This window comes from Perca fluviatilis, chromosome 9 (genome assembly GCF_010015445.1).
Source record: "Perca fluviatilis chromosome 9, GENO_Pfluv_1.0, whole genome shotgun sequence".
NCBI classification, from domain to species: domain Eukaryota; kingdom Metazoa; phylum Chordata; class Actinopteri; order Perciformes; family Percidae; genus Perca; species Perca fluviatilis.
This window is the reverse complement of record NC_053120.1, coordinates 26,877,324-26,898,890: the sequence shown is the minus strand read 5'-3', so window position 1 is coordinate 26,898,890 and position 21,567 is coordinate 26,877,324. Positions and strand designations below refer to the sequence as shown.

The following is a 21,567-nucleotide window of genomic DNA, read 5'->3' as shown; positions in this document are numbered from 1 at the left end:
AAGAAATTCCAGTGGATGAGATACATATTCTCTTTCAAAAAAAACTCTTCACTGAGTAATGAAACTCAAACAACCAGGCTAAAAACTGATCAGATCACTGACATTCACAAAAGAATATATGATGATAAGAAACTGTAGCTCCCTAAACCTCCCTCTTTTCTTTTATTTAATTATATGAAACCCCTGACAGGAAGTCAGGGTGGCCATGGCTTTGAGGTGACATTTTGATATTGTGACCTAGTTCTAACTTACATGTAGGACTGGACATGAATACAATCATGAGAAAAAGATGCAGTAACCTGACAGAAAAATAATACACCTCCGCCTTGCCTGCAGGAGTCAGACTGTCATGCTGTGCTGTAAAAATCGTTAGGATGTTCCCCTGATGGGCTAGGGAGGGGAGGGGGGAGAATAAGAGAAAAGTAAGAAGAGGGAGAAAGAGAGAGATAGGGGGGACAAACCCACACAACAAACTTCTGCAACAGTCAAAGTGCCTCTCTCTCTCTCCCTCTCCCTCTCCCTCTCTCTCTCTCAGCAGTAAATCAGCAAGCCAATTAAGGGGACACTAAAAAAGGGATTAGCCCGGAACCTATTCATCTAACTCGACTGTTCCTCCTGCCAATTTACACAAGGGGGGAATGGTCTTATAATTCACACTCTTTGGAGCTTCACACTGGGTAGGCAGCACGAGGCAATAGGCTTCCGAGTGACAGATGGTCTTCTTGTCCAAAGTGAAGGTCAAGTGTTTTCAGGTATTTCCTCCGTTTCGGCTCCACTGTGGTTCTTTCCATATGAATGAAAATGTTAACTTTACTATAACGGTGCCTGGAAAATCTTTTAATCTGACTAATTGTGTGTCGTTTTCAGAAAGTCACAATGAATATGATAATTTGATTCGACTGATGGAATGTGCTCGTGATGAACGGCTCATTGGGTTTTATTTTTAAATCTTTTGAATATTTTGCTCAATGGTAATTTCCCAGGAAATCCCTTTAAGTATAATCCTTGACCATTTTTCCACATAAATCTCAGATGAAAGGATTTTCTTTTTGGTCTGGTCTAATGCTCAGGGATCCTGTTACCAGGTTACCGAAGCCCTTTCTATTTGGCAAGACCACTTTAGTACAATCGCTACCAACTCCAGGTTAGCGGACTCCTTTGACACCCCCTGTGAGAAAGGCCTGCACATCCACTGTACCTGCCGCGTGCTACGAAAGGTGTACATGTGGTAGAGGATAGGGATGAGCTTCCTGTCGAAAGCCGGGTTCAGGATGTCGCTGTTAATTTTGAGGTTCTTGACCATCATATCCACCATGTAGGTGCCCAGCTCCAGGGTTACTATGTATGGCCAGTGGGTCTCTCCTCCCTGCAGCGTGGGCCCCGTACTCTGGTCCGTCTCCAGCTTACACCAATGCTCCCTGGGAAGGATGTCATACTCCTGGTGGGAGAGAAGAATGGAAGTGGGTTGTTTTCATTTAGGGATGATGGGAGTTGTCACTCATCACAATGAGCTACAGTGTTTAGAAGGCATGTTGACATGCGTGAGAGAACCAAAGATCTCAGTTTGGATATTCAGATCTAAAAAGATTTTGTCAAAACAGGCACTGTTGTTTTTGCGATCTAATCAAAAGATAGCTTTCATGTTTTAAGAAAATGTGATAAATTCTGTGAAAGCTTGATGTATTAAAAAACTAAATGTCAACCAAAAACAAGAACCCCCAGCTAGGGAGCCTTCAAGAAAGGAAATGATCCAAAAGAATAAAAAGATGATTTGGTCCTCAAATGAGTAAGAAGTTGGATTCATGTTTTATGTCATAACAACAACAACAACCAAAAAACAATAAAAAGGCATACTTTTAACTACAAAGGCTGCATGTAAACAAACACCTTAACTAACTTCTAGTGTACCTACCTACTGGAGTGTAATGAGCTGTTGCTCATTACAGTCTACAGTCTTTTTCCCCAATGTACCAGAATCATCAAAACACTGGTGGAGTCAGCGATACCGGCTGTGGTGTTGTGACCCCAAAACGTTTCTACAAAGCACTAAATAAAGAGTGCATGACAACTAGGCCTGTAACAACTATTACATAATTGTCTAATTGTCAATTCTTTTACATAATTGCGGTTTCTTTGTTTAACCGCAATTAATTGCTAACATTAGCTAAGGTCTTAAGGCTTATGACTGGTAATTGTTAAATTTTGTTTAGATATGCCAAATTGTAATTATAAGTGATTATTGGATGGACTATATATTTGTATTATTATTTCAATGGTTAGGCACTTGACCCTATACACGTTCACGGCAACAAAAACGAAAAGGGGGGATACAGTTAGTGATAAAGAGGCGTGGTTTACTTCATAAGCCGCTTTCCGACCGAAGTAGTTACAGGAACGTAGTTCTAAAAACAGTTCACTTCTAAACTGTTCTACTAACTACTCTCCCCCAAAACCGGTTTTCCCATTTGCATTCACACTGGCCAAGTGGCCATAGGGACTGGTAGGAGGGGTAAGGGAGTACGGTCATGGCATCGTCACTTGACTTTAGCGCTACAATAAAGAATAAACAGAGTTTGAACGGCGGTGTTTAAAGACTAGGCTGGAGTACTTAGCAGAGAAAACAGAAGACGAAGGCTCCAGCGTAATATGATCCTAATTAATATGATGGAAGGAGATAGAAGAGCAGAGCACCACAGGCAAATGAAACAATGGGTAAGTTTCACTGGCATTTATAATTAGCTGGTTGAATGCGTGAGGTTTGTCTTACGAGTTAGCATACGTAGGTGAATTGCAACAGACAGAGAAGAATATGTACTGTTTGTGTTTCAGACGTTGCTAGGTCACTAAGGGTTCCTATGTGGAAAAGGGAAAAGACCCTGCCCTGAAGTAGGAGCTGAAAGAGTTACAGGAACTGCGGTCAGAGGAACTTAATAATCCCCAAATTGGTCCAGTCGGAACAGGAGAAAAAAAAAGGGTTCTAGGAACTGCAAAAATCCCTCCGGTCGGAAAGGGGCTATAGGCTATGTATTTGTGTCATTACATTATCTGCGTCACACAACAGTGATATAACCAAAATAACTATGTATCCTGGAATTCATACAAAAGTTTGATTTGAAAAAAGTAATAAATGAATAAATATTTTTAAATGTGTGTGTGTGTGTGTGTGTGTATATATATATATATATATATATATATATATATATATATATATATATATTATATATATATATATATATATATATATATATATATATATATATATATATATATATATATAAAAATAATTGTTAATCGCATTATTTCTGAGACAATAAATTGTAGAGCAAAGTTTGGAATTGTTCCAGCTCTAAGGACAAATGAATGTAAATTTCATTTTCAATACACGGCAACATGGAACTTTAGAAAAGCATAATTTCGGAGACCTCAAAAAGAAACAATCGAGTCATTCAGTATGCTTCCTAGTACAGAAAACAAAAGCAGCGCTTTGCAATTAAAGAAAACCAGAAGATATCATCTCATCACAACAGATTTTAAACAAAACAAGTTGTGATTTATTTTATTTTGCTAATCAGATTGGAGAGCCATGCGTTGTGTTATCACATATAACTCGAGCTGAAGCAATGAACGGCAACGTCCTTCAGTTGGCACCTTTGTAGGCTTTGCAGTACAGTAGATATATTATAGTCTATATCTTTCATTGTGGCATCAAAAAAATCTCAGTCCGGATTGACAACTACATTCAAATCATTTGTTTATGTGCTTTGTTTTTATTTTTTATAATTTAAAAACATAACTATTTGATTATGTATGACATACACCCAAATAAAGAAAGATTTCTACTGTGTTGCACCATAGTGCATGCAAAAGAAATCTTGCTCCGATAAACTAACAGGAGCTACATTCTCTTTGCAAAAACTAACACCCATAAGAAGAAGTCCATATACGAGAAGACATGTGGAGCATGATGGTTTCTCTACCTTTGTATCTTTGGCCAGCAGCTCTGTGTAACCTTTGTAAATGTTGCCCAGCTTTTCCACCATCTGATTCTGGTGCTTCTGCCGCACGGAGTACTTTGTGTAGACCCTGTTGCCCAGATCACTGGCTAAAATCTTCAGTGACTCTCCACTGGGAGGCAGGCTGGCAACACTCTGAAAGGAGGAGGACACAGTTCAGAACGTCAAACAGAAGAAAACAATTCATGAAAAATCTGTCCCAAAAAGCACATCTTTTTGCCAGATCGGATTCACTTTTAATGAAAAAGGACTCCTTCAGTTAGAGGGGGAAATCAAAGTGAAAATGGTCTTTTCAGAATTAAAATCACATCATGTGTGTTTGCCTGTGTTGGAAGCAAAATGTATCTGATCAAAGCATGCTCTCCTTTGCTGCCAAAGATAAAGCCTAACGCGTTTGCGTTTGCAGCTGGTGTCACTGTCAGCCACTTGATTTGTGTTTTGTGGTGTGACATCACTACAAATCTTGTTTTTATAATGTTGTAGTAAAGTCGTCGTCAATCAAATCTCTCTGACTCAAACGCTGACAAGTCTTTGCTCAATCCAAGACTCAACAATCCCAGACTTCAAGGCATTTCATCGAGCGGTAGACTGGGTTAGGTGGTTTTGTATTACCTGTATCATGATGTCAACATACTCCCTATCCTCCAGCACACAGAGGTAGGGATAAAGGTTAAGCCTGTAGTCCTTGGTGTTGGTGTTGGCCAGGATCATCTTACTCTCCCTCAGGGCATGGAGGAGGATCTTCTGCCACTGTGCCCCCCCCCCCCCCCTTTCTCACCGCGAAAATGCGTTTGCCGCCCGTTTTCTGAGAGGAGGGCATATTTGGTGGTTCTTTTTTTTCCGCGCGGGGGCCGCCCGGGAAACCCTGAACGAATGTGTCAAATAAAATGAACAATCCTGCACCAATGCTCTTTTATCACATACTGCATGAACCAAATCATTATACGTTGTGAAGCAGTAGATGGACCGCCTCTTGATGGCCACACAAGGTATTGTGAAGCATTCTATTTGATGGTTAGGCTTGTTTGGCCCAGAAACCTCCAGATGACTTGGACAAAAAAAAAAAAAAAAAAAAAAAGAAGAAGACGATCCTTCAGAGAGGAATACAACTGGGCCACAGACGGATTCATCTAAGACTAAAACTGGCTATTAGAACTACAATTTATCAATGATAAATCATCAATCGTCATTCACATTCCAGCAGATTTCATTTATAGGAATAGTTTGACAATTTGGGAAATACTGTACGCTTAATATTCAATTTCTTGCCAAGTGTTAGATGAGAAGAGCGACGCCACTCAAGTATGAAGATAGAGCCATTATGCGGTTAGCTTAGCACAAAGACTGGAAACAAGGGCAAACAGCTAGTCTCGCTCCAAAGGTAAAAAGGAGAATCTGCCGACCAGCCCATCTTATGCTCACTATTTAACATGTTCTCTCTTGTTTGCGTCATGGGTACAAAAACAAAATGTAAAAAAAGACAAGCTGTGGTTTTACGGATATTTACGTAGACAAAGCTGCTTCCATATTCTATGCTAAGCATATCGCCTGCTGGCTTTAGCTTCATATTTAGCACACAGACAATTTTGGTCTTGACTTTCTAATCTAACTCTTGGCAAGAAAGTGCATTTCCAAAAATGCCAACTTATTCCTTAACAACAAAATTAGGAACCTTAAATTTGGGTCTTTTAGCTTTGCTAATAGCATAAAAAATATGATGTGGCTGAAGATTTGATATGATGATTTTTCTGTACTGTGGCAATTACATTTGCATTTTATTATATTTTATTTCACAAAGACAGACTACATCATTTGGTAGACATATATAGTATGGTCTTAATTTCCTTCACAAAGAAAAAACAGTCAGAAGGAAGAGACCTTAATATCTTTAATTTGTGTTAATTATCTTTCTTTTTCATTTTAAATTAGACATCCATTTAAACCAACACTGTTCTGAGCTCTCACATTGGGTTAAATATGATCTAATGTGTTTTAAATGTGGGAGAAATCCTGTTATTTAAGCCTGTGGCCAGAACAAGCACTTTACTTGCATTTATCCGGTGCACTATAATCACATTTCTACCTTCTTGAATTTTATGATTGACATGAAACGATTGACTGAACAATGGAAAATGGAATTCTGAAGATGGGTAAGCAGGTTTGTTCATGCATGTACATGAGCCTGTGGAGGTATTGTGGTTATACGTATGCTCTGTGCACAACTGTGTGTGTGTATGTGTACACTCTTAAGGTGAAGAGTTTTTACCCAGTCTGACTGAAGCAGAGGCACAGTCTGGAGAGGTGACTCTGCATTCTCTCCAGAGGCTTCCATTACAATACATTATTATTCTGCCCTGCCCGTCTGTAAATGCTTCCTGACCACCAGGGACTCTCAGCCTGCCCGCTTCCCACGTAGCCCATCTGCAGAGGCAGACGAGCCAGACTGCACTGTAAATGCCAGAGTTGGAAAGAAGGCACACCACAGGAATATGTTTTTTCCTCTAACCTGTCCGTCCTAAATGCATATAATTTAAAAGTTTATACCAGAGAAAAATAGAAACTTCACTCACAGGAAACAATACAAATTTAAATACATTTAAATAAATGTGAACACATCATCACTACGTTAATGGGGTTATATTTGTATAATCGAAAAGACAACTGCCAACTGTCTGTATTGTGAGCTAGTGTTGGGTTTTGCAGGAAATCTACGGGATTGTTTGCAGTTTAAAAGTGACAGTTTTGATTGGTTTTAGGTGGGGTTGTATGAGGTACTTATCTATGGTCAGTGTATAGTAGATGGTGGTCGGCACGCCCCCAGTTTGGAGAAGCAGGCAGGAGTACCGACACGGAAGCTAAGCAACGTACTGCTGTGGACGGGGGCAGCGGCAACACATATTTAAAAAGATCCGAACTATCCCTTTAAAAAAATAAATAAAACATATTACAGCAACAACACTATTGTAGATACAGGTTACCAATTATTTCAACCAGTCTGTCACACTTAATCTGACAATAAGATTTTGAAATTCCATAAGTTGTACCTCTAGTATGTTTTAGGATTTTAGGTTGGGTAAAGATTTTTAAAACCTAACCACCTATTATCAATAATACACCATTTTTGACAGTATTTGCAGATGTTCAGCATCACAACAATAAATCCACATTTCTACTAGTTTAGTGTATTGAGAGTGTGATGATGAAGAGATGCAACAGGTGGGTTTGTTTACCATTTTGGCCATGTTTTCAGTGAGGGGCTTGGCAGCCTCCACAGAGTCGATGGTGATAGTGCAGGCCTGTTCAATGCGGAGCTGACGTTTGAAACGCTCCTGGAGATCCTCCTGAGTGAAGTCCAGTTTGGGGTACTGGTGGTCTGACCTCTAAAAAACATGCCCACAAAGAGTGATTTAATGGTCACATGTTTCCATGGTGTCAATAAACATTTCTTAAGTAACATTGGTATAAAGTGTACGTGAAAGCAAAGTTTAATGGAGCGCCCATATGTCTCTCGGTCTGTTTGTAGGGCACATTAAATCAGATCGCCCGCATGTTTATTCTGTTAGAAGAAGAAGAAGAAGCTGGTCTGAAGCCAAATCTGGGATCCTACTGTAATGCATGGGTCGCAATCCACACACACACACACACACACACACACACACACACACACACACACACACACACACACACACACACACACACACACACACACACACACACACACACACACACACACACACACACAAGAAGACTAAGAGAAAAACAAAATTGTTTGGTACAGATCCTCACAAAAATCACACTATAATCATTTAAAAAAATATATTTTTTTATACTTTTCAATGTAAATAGAAATAATGATACAAAAATGATCATTGCCTCCAATACAGTGAATCATATCGCAATCGCAATATCAGTCAAAATAATGGCAATTAGAGATTTTCCTCATATCGTGCAGCCCTACCTGAGAATAAGCTTTCCCTGAGAGGATCAATTCAGGGCAGTAGTACCGTAAAGAGAGCCTTTTCGGGCCAGCGAGCAAAGGCCAAGTCATAAAAAAAAAAAGACATCTCAGTCTGCATACAACCCAGTTTCAATCTCACAAGGTTTGGTTCAGTATTGCAAGAGAGCAAACAAAGAGTTCTTTACTCTGTTCATTATTTTCAAGATTCGACTTGAACATTCGATGGCAGGTTGGCAGACGCGCAGCTCCAGAACCTAATCGCTGGGTAAATCAAAACGCCTTGCTAACAGACCTCTAACCCGCTGCTACTAACATCTCGCCAGATCAAAGTGGTTTGCACCGACAAGGTTACCAACTAAGCGACAGACTTGTACGACACTGCCAAATTTCTTACTTGAAGAAATCAAAAAGTTGAAAAAGTCAATTATTGTTTGTGACCTTGTCAAGGCAGGAGATCAAGTACTGCAGTAACAACATTTATTAGCTCGTAGACAGCCGACAAGATAGACTGTAAATCAGGCCACAGAGAGATGAAGCATGGACAGCAGCCAGAGCAAAGCCTAAGGTAGCGTACCACATGAATTACTCACCAGACAGCTCTTGTACAATATTACAACTTCAGAAATGAGCTAAGAAGCTAACACCACATTATCAGTTGACCAGGCTAAAATGTGCTGGATGACACGATAGTTTTAAAAGTACAAACTTGAAGCCTCTGGTGTACAAAGAAAAGCAAGGTCTACAGAAAGGACCGTGCTGCAGTATTGTTAAAGTACAGCTGTGCGATTGTATTTGAATACTTTGTAAAACGGAATGAACTCAAATTTCCAAACTTATAATGTTTTTCCTTGTCCCTACTGTGTCAAACCCACAATGAATTCACTGGATGGATTGACACGATTTGACCAGGAGACTGAGGAGGATAAAATAGGCACACATACCAGTTTCCAGATGAAAATAAGAATCAAATGAAAGAAAACCACACAATCTCTGATGACAAGTTGAAACTAGATCAAACTGCATGTTGTACGAGCATCAGCTTAATCAAAATTCCATCTCACTACTAAAAAAAACAATATTCTAATTAGATTGTGTGTCTGCTGCTAAAACTGATTCAAAATCCCCCCGGAGACCATCCAGTGTGCTTCTCTGTTATCTTGTGGACCAGTTATTTGGACAGCCTTTCAGTCATTAAATCAACCTGCCATAGAATCACAGTCGGATAACCAGCCTTACAAATGCAATCAGAGGCAACAGTAATGGAGCACTCACATTTGGCCTATTTCACATTTCACAAAGTGGCATAGTTGCACATATACTCTTAACATAAATATACATGACTTGCTGATTGCACACATACATACACGCACAATGAGATTAAGTAGACCAAAAGTATATAAATGTCACTCAGAAAGAAGACAAATGTGGCGAAAGTATTAAGGCTAAAAATACTGCTATTGAACAAAGAGCTGTTAATGAATCAAGTGAGAATCAGGAGGGGAAGGGAGAGGTGAGAGGACGAGAGGCCAGAAAAGCAGCGGAGTCATTAGAAAGCAGAGTTGGCTCACTATAAATAGGCCAGGGCCTGTCTGGTTGTGAAGGGGTGACGATAAAATCTTTCGTAGTCACGTTGGAGCCTTCTGACAGCTTTCCCAGCTCTCTGGTGCTACTGAAAAAATAACTTCTGATCTGTATTTATAGCCATACATTATCACGTTTTAACATGAAGCCCCATGCGGTTTCTAAATACATTTAACTCATTTCTTTAATGCTTTTACATTGAAAAGCCATTCTTTGTGAAATGCATGTCATGGCATAGATGCTAATTCTACATCTCATCTTTTTAAAGTAACACAAACTGGGGTATAAAATTGAAGATTACGACAACCACCTGCCATCCCAAGATTAGCATGTAATAGTCAATTTTACATCCACTGAAGCATGAAGACCAGCAGCCAACACTTAGATGTACATTACACTGGTTATGATGACTTTAGTGATTCAACCGTCTCTATTTAGTCAAGCACCTGGTAAGTGGGTTGTCTATATAATGATGCATGCTAAAGCCCATGCATCTCTGAATGCTCAACTTGAAGTTAACTTTGGAAAAACCGATGCTCACTGCCAGGCCCATTGATATTTATCTGCTAATCATACATCCCACATTTTTATTCCAATTTACACTGATGATACGCAATATATATTAAAGCCCCTAAATACTTGAATTTGAACCTAAAGTATTTAACATAAATTATTCATGACTAAATGAGCAACATTTATTACATAATTCTTTTTATTTATTAAAAGTTTAAGAGTCAACAACTAATCTGCCACATACCCGCTATGTGGGAGTGGTTTGATCAGATTTGATTGACAGTGGTCTAGCAGCATCAATGAGCAACCCATTGACTGAAAAATAAATATTGCTAAACTGTGATGGGTGCACAGAAATACATATACATCTTTTTTTGTAACCGACCCCCAACCCACTAGCAGCCAGTGGGAAAAGCAAGGGCAAAAAACACAAATACAATAATGTAAAATAACCTTAACTGTTCAAACTTGGACAGAAAACTGTGTGTTCACGTAGGAGACCATCACTCACAGTCGGCAGGTGATTGAGAAAAAAAAAGGCTGTCAGTGCCTTGAGGTCAACTAATAGTATATCAGTGTATAGTGTATCACAATAGCAAACATGTGGTACAGGTCAAAGCTAGCCTGCGATACCTGTGTGTAGAAGTCCTTAACCAGCGATGAGGAGCACTGGTTTGCGTTTGTGTTGAGGCTGGGCTGGTAGTCGGGCTGGACAACGTGCACGGCCTTTAGCACCATGTCCCTCTCATCTTGCCGGAACACACACTGGCTGAACAGGTCGTCCACAGAAAGGCCATCCTCCTCCATCTGGCTTAGGCACCTGGATATACAGGGATACAGACACATATAATAAACAATTAGGAGATAGATAGATATATATATATATATATATAAAATTTGGGGGTTTTGTTTGTTTTTTGATCACCTTTCAAGTTCATTCTTTTCCACACAATAGCTTACAAATACTGTTTAGCAGCCAAATTGGGAGTCCCAGATACTGGCCTGTCTGACCAGCACAGTTTGTAATAACTATGGCTTAAACAACTGGAATGTAATAACTATGGCTTAAACAACTGGAATGTAATAACTATGGCTTAAACAACTGGAATATAATAACTATTAAAATATCATTCTCTAATACCTGTGCGAGGGTATCAGTCCACCAAATGTCTTTTTTTTTTAATATCTTGCAAACAAGAGACATACATACATACATACATACATAACCATATTAAGAAAACATGACCTCCGTACAACTCTGTTGCAGAAAATGCTTCCAATACTTTTCCTTTCATCAGGTTAGCTCAGTGTTAGTTTAGATTTAGCATTTAGCCAGAGAACCAGCCCATCAGATGACACAAGAAGTACATTTTCATTCATGTGGGAGATTATGGTTGTTATGATGGAACAGACTTTGGAGTCTGATCACTAGTTCAGAGTTCACAACCTTCTGACCTGGCTGTTGATGTGGGAATGGGAGTAAGATAATCGCATAACTTACTGGGCTAACGATTAATTCTGCGTTCTTAAAAACTCCTTTGTATGTGGGATCATCGTATATGTCACGCCTACCCTGATCTGATCGACAGTTGCAGAATATCAATTTAAGTATTTGCATTCACAGGCCTTTCGGTCAGACTCAAAAGTATGAGTTTGATCGAGATGGGCACTGACGACATCAGCAAAATGTTTATTTAAATAGAATCTCCTAGAGGTCTCCTAGAGAGAGCACAGTCTCCATGACCGGACTGCAGAATGCAGATAATACCAATGTGCAACCAGTCCCTGGAATACAAATGAGAGCTGTAATAACGTAATTATTGCATAACTTAATTTGATCTGTTACCTAAGAAGGTCTGGGAATTAATATGGCCAGCATGGTGGATCGTTATTCTTCTGTGATTAGTGAGATTCATGGGCTGAAGTGATACACATTTTGATTGTATAAATGATTTATGGATGTTGGTATATAATGTTATTAAGCTGTACACTGATGGATTTTTCTATTCCATGAATTGGGCCAATGCAATATTTTATTACATTGACTGAATGTCATCCAAGTGTCATATGCGATTTGTATGACCTACAGTGTACACTATTTTTTTTTTGTATGTTTAATTATAGATGTTGTATGTCTACAGGGCTAAAACACTGTTAGTGCCATGCACACTTTGAGGTATAAAGCCCCAGGCCAACAACGATTGAGGAGCCAGAAGATGTTTGGTTGCACTGCTCCCTAGAGGTTAACAACAGAACTACAGGACTGAGCGAGAGAGAGACAGAAGTGCCAGAGGATGAGAGAGCTCTGCTTCACCCTGCACACCTTTTTCCTCAAGACAATTATAAATAATGGCACGCCAATTACCATCTGGAGGAAACCTTGACTCAGCAACTTCCACCTACTTAATCTAATCAGTAGTGAGCAGGTTTCTGCACATTGAATGCATACAATGAAGAATGAATTGTATTACAATATTCTGTCATACATCTGGTGTTTGAAGTTATGAAGTGTTATATTTCTAAGGCAAGGCAAAGAGGTCAAATTTTTTTTAGGATTTTGTACTCCCAGTCTCTTGTGATGCAATGTGCAATTTTGGTCCAAGTAAATTTGAGAGGCTCGAACAAAGAGAGGATTAGTCTGAGTGCTGGCACTGTGGTCCAGGGGAACAAAGAGAGCAGAGAGGTTGAAAGATAGAGCATAATCAGCCTGGTGACTGCTCGGCTGCACCCTAGGGAGCAAAGAACTCTGGAGGACACAGCACTTACAAAAGGGAAAACTTAAAGGGATACTGTGTGTGTGTGTGTGTGTGTGTGTGTGTGTGTGTGTGTGTGTGTGTGTGTGTGTCATGTGCATTTGACTTGTTTATGGAGGACTCTTACTGTTCTAAGACTCTAAAATATCAGTCATTGTCATTGCTATCTACCACTGAGAACCTTGGGTACAAATGCAAGCTCATTGTGCTAGTGTTTGGTAGTCTAGGTCATGTACATAGGCTGGCGATCCGTGGACTTTGCAATGGGGGGCTATCTAAAACAGGGGCCAAACAGTTGGCAAAGTAGTGTTCAATCTCAGCAACTATAGGAAGCATGTTTATTTGGAAAAGGCAATGTTTCCTGCACCCTTAGAACTGTTAATCTAAACTAATCGGTTTTAATCTGTTGGATCATTCAGGAAATTTGATTCCTAATGAAATTTGGCATATAATGTGGAATCAAATAAAGTATATAAAATATATATATATATATATACATACAGATATATATATATATATATATATATATATATATATATATATATATATATATATATATATATATATATATATATATATATATATAATATATACATACACACACATATATATATATATATTATATATGTATGTGTGTGTGTGTGTGTGTGTGTGTGTGTGTGTGTGTGTGTGTGTGTGTGTGTGTGTGTGAGAGAGAGACAGGGCAGAGGGGAACAGATTGGTACATTGAGGGCAAGGATTCTGCGGGGGAGACTTCAGAGGAGAGAATGATATTAGGAGGGTACAGCAGTGTGGCCATAATAAAGGGGGAATAACAGGCAGACTACAAACACATTGAGTGACAGAGAAAAGGAGGATGGTGAGGACTTTAAGAGAAAAGAGAGGCTGTTTGGCCCGAGACTGAGCAGGAGTGCACCACTGCAGAACAACAATGTCATACAAGCATCAGTTTACAGTGATCGATGGACCAACCAGATACCTACCCACAACCCTACTGCCCTGCCACCTGTCCTGCTATTGGACCATGCCACATAGGGTGATGTCCCCCGGGTCCAGGGGGAAAGTATGCGTGTCCCTCTGTGAGTGGTATGTGCAACAGCACTCAACGTGACTGAGAATAAAGCTCTCAAAACAACTAATCAAGCAAGCAGAGACATGCCGGAGTGATGATATTTCATCATTTCGATGCAAATGTTGGGGGCTACTTTGCATGGTGTGATCAGAAACTACAGTACCAGTTCACAAGGTGCCTTCTTTAAAAGGACACACAGTAGCTTTTGACGGTAACACCTTGAGAAGACCGAAGGTTGTGGGAGCTTGATGGTGTTTTAAGCCCCCGACGTTGCCTTCCAGGCAGCGCTGCGACCGTTGACTTCAAGGCACCTAACCCTAACGCCGCCTTCACACTGGCAGTTGATATCAGCTACGTAATACGCAATACGCCCCCAGCGGACGCCGTACTACACCGTTGAAAAGCTTCAGAAGCAACTCACAAAAATGGCAGAACAACTAGAATGACTGATAAGTGTCTGAATGCTGGAACTGTCGGATAGGAACTGTCGGATAGGAACCGTCCGTAGCCTTTCGCAAGAGTTCAATCTTTTTAACGCATCCGAATGACCAACTGACACGATTGTTTTCGCACCGCACTTGTTCGGACCCGGTTCGGACCCATTTGCATGCGGTCTGCGAATCTCCATAGGAAATGAATGACTTCCGGTCGTTTCGAAGCCGTATCGGAGCTGATTTCAACTGCCAGTGTGAACGCGGCGTAACCTTAAGCAAGATGGCGGAGCTGCACTCTTTAGAACGTTCCATTGCAAGCTGCAGCTCAGTCATGGGTGCGTTAAGTTCTAAAGAGTGCAGCTCCGCCATCTTGGACTGAACGCAACACAACATTCTATTGCGTTTCGCCTCTTGGTACTTCTATACTCTTTGCCCTAAGAGTAACCATTGCCTAATCCTAGTGACGTTGGGGGCTTAAAACACCGATAAACGGGCTGAACCTGCACTCCCTTTCCAAATGAGGGAGTCTTATGTCAGAAAGACCAAAACATATGGAACATTCTGGCACATCTAGTCAAAATGTAAATTCAAGAAACTCTTTTAAAAAGGTGCTCTAAGCGATGTTGGGTGACGGCACTTCTTGTTGAGGTTCTAAGTATTTTCAAACAAAACGAGGCTAGCTCGCCCCTCCCTCCTCCTCCTCCTCCTGCCGTCCCCTCCCCCTCCCTTCCGGGCACTAACCCCCCCAACTCCTTCTTGGCGGTTATTGGCTGGAACGCTGGAAGACTGTTATGTTTGGTGGTGCAGGTTGGCACGGTTTGTTTTTGTTGGCGTTTGTGGAGCCTGGGCTGTCTACAGGGACCGCGGTTTTTTTTTAACAGTGTGTTCAGGGGACAAGCAGCTTGCGGATAGTGAGGAGATGTTTGCTGTATGTGACAAAAAAAATGTGTAGCCTAAAAAAAAACGCGTGACATCGCTTAGAGCATCTTTCAAAAAAATAATCTACCAAGAGGAAGTTGTCTTCAAAGTTACCAACATGTTATGATGTATTCTTGAAATGCAGACTGTGAAGGAGGAGACTCCTGAACTGAGACATGGCTTAGGTAACCCATTTCAAAGAGGGCATGAAAGTGCATTATTCAATAGGATCAATGTATCAACAAGCATTAGGCTAAATTAAACAAATACTGCTTTTGCCGTGTGGTTTTCCGTGCTATAATAACTCCAGACTAAAGTTGGGCCCCTAAAAAAAAAAAAAAAAAAAAAAGGTCTATATGAGCCCTGCCACTGCCCAGGCAGCTGGCCAGATGATTGTATTGGCTGTCATCAAACAGACACACACACACACACACACTGTGACACATGTAGTGTTCTGCTGAAGCTGTGAGCTGTGTCCAGTAGGTGTATGTGTGCTACATGTCATGTAATAAATCTAAGTGAGCGGCTGACACGCAGTCAGTGACGTAACAACTTCATTTGTCAGGATCACCAAGTCACCGCTGGGCCACAACTGGGCTACTGGCTGTCAATGTTGTACTTGATGAAAAACGTAATAACTTGCCAGGTTGTCTGAGCAAAAAGCAATTACATACACCACAGTGTATGACAGCAGAGTTCTGCTGTATTGTAACAATTTAATTACTCTAAGCCAATCTTATAAACACTGTGTCAGCATGCTTCAAAAACAATTTAAATTTGCCTCGTGAAAAGCTACAATAATTATTACAGAAACCTCCACAAATCGACAAAATAAAAAGAATAAATAAAAAAAAAAAAAAGGTGTGATGCTGGGTTGCCATGGAAACATTAGTGATGAGGGAAAGGAACAGCAAAATAGGTGCAAAGTATGAGAAACCATTGATTCTGTCAGCTTAATACAGGGGAGACCTCGAACACTGACAGGCACTCAAAATTAAGCATTCCTTAATTTACAATTCATACACAACTCGGTTTTTACAACTGGACCCTAAAGGCAACGGGAAGCTTTGACCATCCCAGTTGAGATCATATTGTTACAGCAACAAAAGCAAACGGATTTAATTGACTATTATAAAATATGACAAAAGTGGTAAAAACACTGCTATCCTGCAACCCTGAGCTAAATCAACAATAACCCAACAATGAAAAACATGAGGCAATGAAAAGGAAAATAAACAACTTTGGGGTTATTTCCTACACTTTGCTACTTCTCTGACGCCATTATTTTTTTTAGGTAAAAAATTTGTCATAAATACTGACAATCATGACTACAATCATAAACAAATAGTATACCAGTATGCTAGAAAGCAGAAAAGGATGTGCAGAAGTGTAAACCATGAGCACAGCCTGACCCCTGTTGGTAAGGCTCTGTATTACCACTGCTCTCGTGTAAAACTCAAATCATTGTCTCCTGGCTTCACAGTAAAGGCCAACATATGGTCCTGCGTTCAAGCAACACTGTTTGTACATACGTAGGCACGTGGAGATACGGACCCTACGCCAGACCCTACGGCGTAGCCTGACGTGCACCTCTCAAAAAAATGTAACTACACGTCGCAACCACTGTGATTGGTACGCCTGGCCGTGGCTTGGTAGCGTTGCATTTCCCCCCCACTCATGTCGGGTTCTCCTTCTCCATAAACAACATTAAATCAAGGGGAGGGTTCACTTTTCCTGCTACAGATCTCTGACCGTGGTCAAAAAAGCAGTGGGGAGACACTTTGTTTCTCCCACTACGCCTCCAGAGTCTGTCCTCGCTCCGAAGCTATCCCTGTCACTCTCTCACGCGCTCCACCACACACTACCCAGCATACACACAAGTCGCCCCTGCTATTCTCTTAAAGAAATATGATAGAATGACGCAGACACCAGCGCACAAGTATAGACCTCAGGCCACTTACTTAGGCTACTGTGAAAGCTCTGCGTAGAGCTGACGCAGAAGCATAAACCCCGCTAAATACCCCTCTTGTAAAATATCTAATGAGGAAGAAAGACTAAAGAGATGTGTTAACTTATAAAAGCGTGTTATCACAAACACAGATGTTTAGAAGTCGTGTGTGTGTGTGTGTGTGTGTGTGTGTGTGTGTGTGTGTGTGTGTGTGTGTGTGTGTGTGTGTGTGTGTACATACATACCTTGTGATGACCTTTGGGGAGCAGTTGGGATTGCGGCCCATACACTCCAGGGCAGTACAGTAGGATCCCAGATTTGGCTTCAGACCAGCCTCTTCTAACAGAATAAACATGCGGCCGATCTGATTTAATGTGCCCTACAAACAGACAGAGAGACATATGGGAGCTCCATTAAACTTTGCTTCCACGTACATTTTATACCAATGTTTACTCAAAACAAATGTTTATTGACACTACGGAAACATGTGACAATTAAATTACTGACTAAAGATGACACTTCATTTTAGTTACGTTGTCCACTTATAAAAGTGCAATAGAAAGACTGTCAGCTACCGGAGAATCAGAGAATGTGCAAGTATTTACAATGAAAACACTCGCACATTATTGGATTCACAAGGAAAAAAAAAAAATATCACTATTCTGAGGAAGTTTGCCATCAGTTCTTCAGCCTCATATATCTTAATGTTTGGATTGGTTAACCACCACACACAAAAAAAGGAGAAAAGAGCTGTACCTAAACAAGTGCTAGTTTCAATCAATTTAAAAAAAAAAAACAAAAAAAAACTTTGAATTCTTTTTCATGGGACACACAATTACACAGCCAAATCTGCATAGTCTCAGGTTTAAAACACAGCGTCTTCGGTTGTTGAACTCACTTTCTTGGCCCACACCCTCATTATTATGTTGTAGACGCCTGTGTTCAGATGTTTACGTCGACTCATAACTCTGTGCTGGCTGAGCAGGAAACGGTGCGCCCTCTCAACGTCCCCGGCAAACACACACGCCTCCAGGTAAGAGCGGATGCTCAGCTGGATGTCCCCACATGCGGCTCCCTCACTGTACTCCTGTAGGCGCTCCGGGTTACTTGAAGATGTCCACTGGCTTACTTGTTGACTGAGCCTCCTCTCCAGCTCCTCCACCTCAGCCAGCTCTTTGACCCTGCCCTGGGGATCTGCAACAGTCTGCTTTTGGCCCTCTTTACCGGGAACCTGATTTTTAGAGCCCTTCTGTTTCCCTTTTGATACTTTATGTGCCATAGCTGCTGTTCCTGCTGCTGCTGCAGAAGCAGCGGAGGCAACTGGTGAAGAAACTGCAGCACGGATCTCATCGGACAATTTCATGCGTCCTTTTCGGTTCTTTATCAAGGGCACAGTCGTTTTTTTTGTGGTAGATATGGTTTTATGTGATGTACCGGGGAGAACTGAGCTGCTTTTGCTACCTTTAGATTTGGCTGTAGGTTTCTCCTTCACATTCTTCTGGACTTTCTGATGGAGGTGCTGCTGTTTTGTGAGTTTGTTGTTCTTCTCCTGAGTTAATTTTTCCATCCAGCGGCTGGGCTGAGATTCAGAAGCTCCTTTAGCAACAGTCTGTCCTGATTTAGAAATGCTACTTTTCTCCTTAGGTGTGCTTTTGGGACTCTTAGTAGGTAAAACCCCTCTTCCAGAAGAGGGGGTTTTAACAAATTGCACCTTTGCATGCTGGACATCTAAAAAGATGTCGGATTGGAGTTGCTGGATCCTGGCCTCAAGCACTGACAGAGAGAGAAAAGGGAGTTAACAAAATGACCGACCAGCTTGTTTCAGAGTAATAGGCAGACAGAACTACAGGCTCCAATCACTTATTAGGCCAGGCAAGTCTTTAACAGTAAACAAATGCAGTTTGGACTGGCAGCATACAGAGGGGGAAAAAGCAGCCAGAGAACTCTGATATAACAGTATTTGGTATCAAATCACATTTATTAGATAATTAAATAATTATTAAATAACATGTTAATTAGTGGTAGTGGAGGTTAGAGATGTGGCAACATGACAAACTGCTGTGTAAATCAACCTACCGTCTAACAACTGAGACTGTTCCAGTACACGTTTCTTTGCATCTTCTCTCTTTGGGATTACAAATGAAACATTTCTTCTTTGACACAGCAATGGTGTCTCTGAAAAAAAGTTGAAATACAAACAGTTGAGATAATAATTAATATAGATATATATGCCTCCACTTCCTAACCAATAAGACAAGTATTCAACCACTAAAAGCAGTTGTGCTTACTGCTTGCAGTTAATAAACAACTACTTCTACCACTTGGGGCTTGAGCTAGGCAATATACCAATATTATATCGATATCGTGATAGGAGACTAGATATCGTCTTAGATTTTGGATATCGTAATATGGCATAAGTGTTGTATTTTACTGGTTTTAAAGGCTGCATTACAGTAAACTGATGTCATTTTCTGAACTTACCAGACTGTTCTATTATTTGCCTTTACCCACTTAGTCATTATAGCCACATTACTGATGATTATTTATAAAAAAAATCTCATGGTGTAAATATTTTGTGAAAGCACCAATAGTCAACACTACAATTTCGTTGCGGTATCGATATCGAGGTATTTGGTCAAAAATATTTTGATATTTGATTTTATCCATACCGCCCAGCCCTACTAGCATTGCATTCATTTTGTTACATTTTTCCTCCACATACAGACGGGAGCATTTGGGGGTTCAGAGTCCCCCTCAAGGACCAGAAGGAGCTGGGCACCGAACCATCAACCTTTTGGCAGACCTCAGTCAAGCACGTTTTCCCAGAGTCCCAAATGATACCAGTGACAGTTATACCGTCGGAAGTTCTTTCAATTAACAAATGTACAAACTACAGAAGACACCACTTGTAAGAAATGTACTCACTCCTTGCTAAAACCGTTAACTGTTAACTGAGCTCGTGGTCACAAACCATTATCCTCAGGCTGGACTCAATAACACATCATTTTAAACTGTTACATGTGTTTATGTGCTCGTCCTACATTACAAGAACTATTCGGGAAACCCCAGGTTAGATTCACATGTACAATGACATTTAACACAAGAGTCCTCGACGAAAATGGACCAACTTGTCCATCATACTGTAACTAGAACTGTACTAGCTGGGACAGACTGCTTCGGCTCACCTGAAATACGTCTGACTGCGCCGCCTCTTATCGACGCACACAGCTGACAGCGGTCCGCAAGAGACACGCGAACAGCACACTCTCCAAATAAACTGCGACGATTCAGACATTTAGCAAAGGCACACACTCTGAGAAGTGACATGTTGACATGTAATAACCTCGTTTCTTCTGAGCACTAGGCAGCCATCTTAAATGAGACCAAGCTAGTGGCGAGAAGCGATCGCGGTGTTTAAGGCATTGATAGAAGATCGCAGATAAATCGAGCAGGTATTATAACGGCTTGTTACCATAGACTGTGCTTGTTACATATCTTACTGTAACAGGAATTTTCTATGTAGCAAACATTTTATGTGGCCGATAATGTCAAAGGTGTTTGTTAATGGTATCATTAAACTACATTGCTAAAAGTAATTAACTTTCCTGTCAACATACTGTACTTAGTGTAGCCTACTTTAACAACATAACATATCACAACAACTTTTGGTAAAGCCCATGCACGGTTTACATGTTCAATTATCAAATATTAGTTGGAAATTCAGGTGTCCACATACTTTGAGCCATGAAGTGTATGTTGAGCTTCAATCCGGATAAACAACAGTCTTACTGTAGGTCATGTTAGTTACATGGTGGATGATTTTCTCATGACACATTAACTCAATGTTACACACCAACATTAAACAAAGTCGTTAGAAAAAAGGCTCAGGTTATGCAAACCTTCCATCTGTTACAATACGTGGGTACAAAAGAGACAAGTTCAAACAAATTCAAATAAATAAATAAAAAACTAACGTTTATTGTTAAAAATAACAAAACAAACCTATGATAGGAAAGGCAGAAAAAAAACCATGGCTTCAGTTAATGTTATTATTATTAAACAAATTATTTTTAAAAACTTTGCAAATATGGGGGGAAAAAATGTTAAAATTCTGCTATTGAAAGTTTTATTAAAAGCAAAAAAAAGCTACCACGTCGTGCTGTTGATGTCACGCGACTTCCTGTGTATGGATGACCATGTGGTTGGCATCTGCCATTTTGTCTGCAGCCAGGTTCTTTCGGGGTTTAGTCTCTCCTGTCCTCCCTGCAAATGTTCCTTGCAATGGCTTCAGGAGGACATTAGATGTATTTAAAGGGCTAGCAGTAATTAGACAGCAACCAGTTTTAGTTATCACCCAAATAAAGTTAAATTGACCTA

The 21,567-nt window shown here is 40.4% G+C and overlaps 1 protein-coding gene across 1 annotated transcript in view; it reads right to left on the bottom strand.

Annotated features, from left to right (window-relative positions):
• polrmt (polymerase (RNA) mitochondrial (DNA directed)) overlaps positions 1-20,583 on the bottom strand; it is a 57,576-nt gene extending 36,993 nt beyond the window's left edge. The window contains 10 exon segments of the mRNA XM_039811361.1: positions 1,199-1,438; positions 3,978-4,148; positions 4,626-4,782; positions 5,376-5,386; positions 7,244-7,393; positions 10,699-10,885; positions 17,436-17,569; positions 18,089-18,963; positions 19,267-19,365; positions 20,376-20,583. Coding sequence (XP_039667295.1) covers positions 1,199-1,438; positions 3,978-4,148; positions 4,626-4,782; positions 5,376-5,386; positions 7,244-7,393; positions 10,699-10,885; positions 17,436-17,569; positions 18,089-18,963; positions 19,267-19,365; positions 20,376-20,517 — 2,166 coding nt within the window. The 5' untranslated portion in view covers positions 20,518-20,583.
• Between the last annotated feature and the right edge of the window lie 984 nt (positions 20,584-21,567).